This window comes from Cicer arietinum, chromosome 3 (genome assembly GCF_000331145.2).
Source record: "Cicer arietinum cultivar CDC Frontier isolate Library 1 chromosome 3, Cicar.CDCFrontier_v2.0, whole genome shotgun sequence".
In the NCBI taxonomy this organism is placed as follows: domain Eukaryota; kingdom Viridiplantae; phylum Streptophyta; class Magnoliopsida; order Fabales; family Fabaceae; genus Cicer; species Cicer arietinum.
In genome coordinates, this window is record NC_021162.2 from 19,497,951 (window position 1) to 19,504,073 (window position 6,123).

Sequence of the window (6,123 nt, forward strand, 5' to 3'; positions counted from 1 at the left end):
AGCTAAAAATTAACTATAGTGACAAACAAATATATATCACTAAATGTTGAGTGTCACAATAAATCTTTTTTTTGTAGTGTCTATTTTAGGTGAATCGCGAAAGTAGTCCTCCCATTTTATTTACCTCAAGTTCTGGTCCCTCAAACAGAATTTTGGTCCAAAATTTGATGAAATTTCATATTTTTTATTTATTTATTTAAGTCACACATGTCTCAAAATCTCGTGGTGGAACAATTGTACCTGAAATCTATGATCATAAATGGTGTAGTACGGTTTTAAAAAATGAAATTTAATCAAGTTTTAGACCAAAATTCTGTTTGAGGGACCAAAATTGGGGAGAAATAAAATGGGAGACTACTTTCGCGATTCAACTAAAATAGGGGGATCAAAACTGCAATTAAATCTAGTTTCTATTATTCTTTTTTAATTCCTTTTTTATAAGGAAAATATCGGAGAGGAAACTGGAGGCATTTTACATTTTTATCATATATTATTAAATTATTATAACCATAATTTAAAAATAATTAAATCAATTAGTTTGCATGAAAAAGAGAATTATATTAATCAGTTAATTTGATTTGAATAAAAAAAATGAAACTGAATTATTCCATTCTTTATTCTCTTTTTTTTAGGGACATTTTTTATTCTCTAACCTTAAATTAATACTCTTTGAAATTTAATATTATTTTTTAAATTTAAAATTAAGTTTATTGTTAATAAAAAGGTAAAAGATTTTTAAAAATATTATTAAAAATTCATAAAGTAAGATTTTGAATTCAAATTTGAAACATATAGTTCAATTTAACAATTTTGATATTGTCAGTTAAATTAAGAATTAAGGATTAATTGTCGATATTTCTTAAAACAATCAAAATATCAACAAATTGTCTTCATTATTTTTTAAAAATGTATTTTTAACTAACATTTTATTTTCTCTTTATAACAATTATTCACGTCAAATGTCTTTTATCAACACAATATAAAATAAACACATTTAAAAAAAATAAAACACACTATTTTCATAAAAGTAAACAAAATCTTATAATTCACTTCATTATGAAATCAAATTGATCTTTATGAAGCCACCGCCATGGTGGATTACAACGATGGATAGCTTGAAGTGTGCAATGGTGAGGTCTTTGGACATAGCTGGCGTGGGAAGATTGGGGGTCTAATTAGAGAGGACTTTGTGGAGGTGTTTCCAAGTGTGTGCTTGTTAAGGATTATGTGGAGGGATTTATATATGAGTTAACAAAGCAAGAGAAGGAGATGCAAGGAATATGCACTATAAATTGTTGCTCATGCCTCTTGGAAGAAGTAATTAATGGTTTGGAGTGATGATGGCAAGTTAGTATAGGTGTACGTCCATACACCTCTTTTACATTTTGAGAGAAAAAAGATATATAAAGAGTAATACAATAAATAAGATTAAATAAGATATGTGAACTATCTGATAGAAAGAGAGAGATAGAAAAAAAAAATAAAATGTTGAGTACCTGTAGAAAAATTAGAGGCGTATAAATATTACTACCATAAATGAAAGATTATTTTACTATGGTGTTGTTCAAAATAGAGTGATTGTTTTATGTTAACCTATTAATAATTCTTTGCGTTAAATAAATTTTTAATTTTCGTTGTTAGTCCTGTCGCGTTCAGTTTGTCCGCGAAAAAGGAAGTCGTCGTTAATTTTATTTTTTTTAAAAGGGAAAATTAGATAAAACTTAAAACAAAAGTTCTTGAACAAAAAAAAATGGATTTGGAAGTCGATTACGAATAGGGAAAATAATATTACCCTACATCGTCTGTTAAAACGGTTACCCTATAATTAGTTATATATATACTATTCATTTATTTATTTATCTTTACCCAAAAAAAAAAGAATAATAAAAAAAACAAAAACAAAAAAATTTATTTACATTAAATAAAGAAGAATTTTTTTTTATTAATTTGGTTTGACAAGGGGAAGACCTTACTCCTATGTATCCCCAGGTGCAATAGGAAAATCAAAACTCACATTGTTCTTTGGTAAAAAATTGGTTCGATATTTTTATATAATTTTTTATATATATATATATATATATATACATATATATATATATATATATATATAACAGATTAATGGTAATTCTATTATTCTTTAAAATAAAACGATACACAAATCAATATACGACACATCACTCCTATTATTAATTATCATTATTAACAGATTAATGTTGTTAATTATGTTGTCAAATTCTAAAGACAATTATTTTATGTAGGTAAAATAAGGCATTAAATTCTTATCTCGAGTTTCTCATTCTTGGTTAAGCTGATTAATGATTAGGGCTGGATCTCCGTATACTTCTAAAACTTTTATTTTTGATTCCAAAGTTGCCAAAATTCCCATGGCACAAGCTTCATATTCTGCCATATTAGTGGTACAATCAAAACACAAGCGCGTTGTGATAGGTATGAACTTTTTTTTGGGAGATATTAAAACAACCCCAATCCCATGCCCCATTATGTTTGAGGTCCCATCGAGCAACAAGGTCCATTTTCCATCATCACATTCTTCAGAAAAAACCATGATGTTTTCGTCTAGGAATTCGCATTGCATTGACTTATAATCATCCACATGTTGATTAGCTAGATAATCTGCTAAGGCACTCCCATTGATGGTTTTCTGAGTAACATAGGAAATATCATATTCTGATAACATCACTTGCCATCGAGCAATTCGCCCTGTGAGAGCGGGTTTTTCAAAAATGTACTTGATTGGATCCATTTTGGATATCAACATGAACTTAGCCACCATAATAGCAGCGTTTGACATATGTGGTTCTATAGGTGTCGTCTCGACATAGGCGGTGTCCATGATTTCTAGTGTTTGGAGGGCAGTTTCTAGAGCTTCTTATGCTGTCTCAACATAAGGTGTAGTATACAAATTACTCACCAACAAGTCTCATTCTCCTGACACGATTACCAATTGGTCATTTACCATATACTTCAGCTTTTGGTGTAGGGGTTGATGGCACTACGCCGACAAAATGGATCCATGGCCTTCCCAATAAGCAACTATAAATAGGTACAATATCCATCACGTGAAACGTGATTTCAAATGTGATCGGGCCTATTTGAACTGGGAGATCGATTTCCCCCATTACTTCTCTGCGACTCCCATCAAAAGCTCTAACAACCATGGGACTTGGTCTCATATATGTACCATCACAAGGTAGTTTTGCTAATGTTGATTTTGATATGACATTTAACGAGGAGCCATTGTCAATGAGGACACTTGATATTATATGGTCGAGGCACATTACTGATATGTGTAGTGCTTTATTATGCCATCTCTCTTCGGTTGGCAGCTCATCATCTGTGAAAGTTAGGTGATTGTTAGCAGTGATGTTATTTGTGATGCCTCCAAATTTGTCTAAGGTGATGTTGTGAGTGACATGAGCCTCGTTTAGTATTTTCATCAATAGCTTCCGGTGGGACTCATAATTCATCAATAGGGATAACAATGAAATCCTTGTAGGAGTATGGTTGAGTTGGTCGACTATTTCGCATTCACTCTGTTGGATGATTTTGAGAAATTCCTGAGCTTCTTCATAAGAAACCTCTTTCTCATTTTCTACTTTCTTCTTTTTGACTTCCTCAATTACTTTCTTTTTCTCTTTATCTGTGTATGCCTTCTCGAACACCACTCTCATTTCTCTTTGTGATTTTCCTAGGGAGTATATCCGACCATTTCTAGTCATTCCTCCTATTCTTGAAACGTTCGTGACAACGGTGGCTTTAGAGCTAGAAACATCTTTGTTCTTCTGTTCAACTAGATGTACCTCTACATTATAGTTCCAAGGTATGGCTTTATTGTCTTTATATGAAAAAGGGCTTAGTATCTGAACTATTAAGGTCCTCAAATCACCGGGGGCATTCATACTTTCCTCCTTAGTGAAATGAATGACCAATGGCTTTGGGATGATTATGCCAAGTTTTTCTTCTGATTGGGTTGCAATCATACTGTCATCCTTTTCCCAACGACCTATTTGAGTGATGCCTATGTTTATCAGTTTTTGAAGTTCTTTTTTGAACTTGTTGCATTCTTCCATGGAATGATCTTCATTGAGGTGGAAATTGCATCTTGCTTTCCCATCGGCATTTCCTCAGATTAACCCAAATTTACATAACTCGGAGAAAATCAGTCCCATCAGGGCCTTAATTTTCTCGACCTCCTTTATTAATTGGTGATTTTCTTCGATTGCATTCACTATTGGCCCACCATGGACTGGTAGAGGATTATTTTTCACGTTAGGCTCGTTTTCTTTAAAATTCAACCATCCAGCCTTAAGCAAATCGTGCACCTTAAATTTTAAAGCTAGGCAATTTTCAGTAGAGTGTCCTACAGCCCCATAGTGGTAATCACACACGACGTTCGAGTCATATCCTTTCGGGTAGGTGGTTCTATAGTTTTCCCTGGACATAGTGCTACCATAGAATTGCTAACTAGATGCGGTAATAACTTTGCATAAGTCATAGGGATTGGGTCGAAATGTACGAACTTCCTTCCATGATAGTTTTTCCCCTGACTTTCATATGAATCTTGATTCCCTTGTAAGTGTTGACTTAGAGTACCTGAGATTTGTGAAGTTGCAGCGGCGTAAGGGTGACGCACAAAAGAAGGATTAGTTGGGTTTGACCCCACAAAGTGGCTTTCTTCCTCCTTTTTCTTAGTCGCACCTGCAGGCAACTTTTTTTGTGCTATTTAATCCGGTATATCCGGAAGAAATCTTTCCGCTTTTCAATCCCATTTCTACTCTTTCACCTATGATGACGAGATCAGAAAAATTTGATGAAACGCTTCCTATCATTTTGTCATAAAACGGAGGTTGAAGAGTGTTTATGAACATGGTCACCATTTCTTTTTCAGATAGAGGGGGTTCGACCTGGGAAGCTAGCTCTCTCCATCGTTGGGCATATTCCTTGAATGTTTCATTGTCTCGTTTTCTCATATTTTGCAGCTGCATTCTATCAGGAGCCATGTAGAGATTATATTTGTATTTTTTCAAAAAGGCATCCACCAAATCTTTCCAATAGCTTATATGAGCTCGCTCAAGGTGCATATACCAACTCAGAGAAGCTCCTGGCAAACTGTCTTAAAAGAAGTGGATTAACAGTTTTTCGTTATGGGCGAAAAAACCCATTTTTCGACAATACATAATAAGATGGTTCTTGGGGAATGTAGTTCCCTTGTATTTGGAAAATTCAGGCATTTTGAATTTTGGAGGTATTATAACATCAGAAACGAGGCATAGGTCTGAAGCATCAAATCCATAATTGTTTCCCCCTTCGATAACTATCAAGCGTTCTTCCAAAGGTTGCCATTTTTCTTGGGATTGATTGCTCTCGAGCGATCGAGATTCATGGTGTATGTTTAACATCATCGGCATAGCTTCGGTAGATTTTCCTTGCGATGAAGAGCTAGGAAAGCCCGAAGTAAGGGGTGAAGGTTGCACTTGAGGGAACTCGCCAGTACCATGTTGTGGATTTGTAGCCACGACTAGTGTATTGTTATTGGGGAGATGAGTCTCTATGGGTGGGGTATAACCTGGAGGAAGACCATAAGGTGGAAATTTTTGTGCCTTCCCTTCTTGATAATTGGTGTGAAGGTGTGGAGTGACGTCCGTTGGACGAACAAGAGTGTTTTGGGGCACCCTCTCGTCTACCAAAGGATTTCCATCACTTCTATTTCCAAGTGCTTGTAAAATCTCCAAGATCTTGGTCATTTGCCCCTTGAGCTGGTTCACGTCTTCTCTTATTTCTGTTTGCTCTAGCTCGTCCATGATTTTTGACTGGGATCGTGTCCGATAACGGTGTCGTAGCACCAAATTTTTTGTTTGTTGTGTTATTTTTTCTGTGAAAGAATATGGCATGAGTATGCAATGTGATGTATGAAAATGTAATTGTGCATGAATGTTAAAGACCAATTTATTGCTTGTTTGTGAATATCTTAACCAATAAAGAGAGGGCCATGGGATCAAAAGTGGGGCCAAATTTAATTCATTGAGAAAAAGCAATATACAAGTTTTGCCACAAAATTAAAAAACGAAAGTAGAAACTTAAACACGAAATTTGAAAATTTAA

General features: G+C 34.2%; 3 protein-coding genes across 3 annotated transcripts; all 3 read right to left on the minus strand.

The window, feature by feature from the left end:
* Positions 1-2,293: 2,293 nt before the first annotated feature.
* Positions 2,294-2,854, minus strand: LOC101497367 (uncharacterized). The gene has a single exon (XM_004492063.1). The coding sequence runs from the start codon at positions 2,852-2,854 to the stop codon at positions 2,294-2,296; it is 561 nt and encodes a 186-aa protein (XP_004492120.1).
* Positions 2,855-2,969: 115 nt separating this feature from the next.
* Positions 2,970-4,463, minus strand: LOC105851748 (uncharacterized). The gene is made up of 2 exons (XM_012713451.1): positions 4,262-4,463; positions 2,970-4,144 (listed from the first exon to the last, which is right to left on the minus strand). Exons 1-2 carry the CDS (start codon positions 4,461-4,463, stop codon positions 2,970-2,972), a joined length of 1,377 nt encoding a protein of 458 aa, XP_012568905.1.
* A 246-nt stretch (positions 4,464-4,709) lies between these two features.
* On the minus strand, positions 4,710-5,822 carry LOC140919675 (uncharacterized). Its single transcript, XM_073366283.1, has 2 exons — positions 5,197-5,822; positions 4,710-5,130 (listed from the first exon to the last, which is right to left on the minus strand). The coding sequence occupies exons 1-2, from the start codon at positions 5,820-5,822 to the stop codon at positions 4,710-4,712; spliced, it is 1,047 nt and encodes a 348-aa protein (XP_073222384.1).
* Positions 5,823-6,123: the final 301 nt, after the last annotated feature.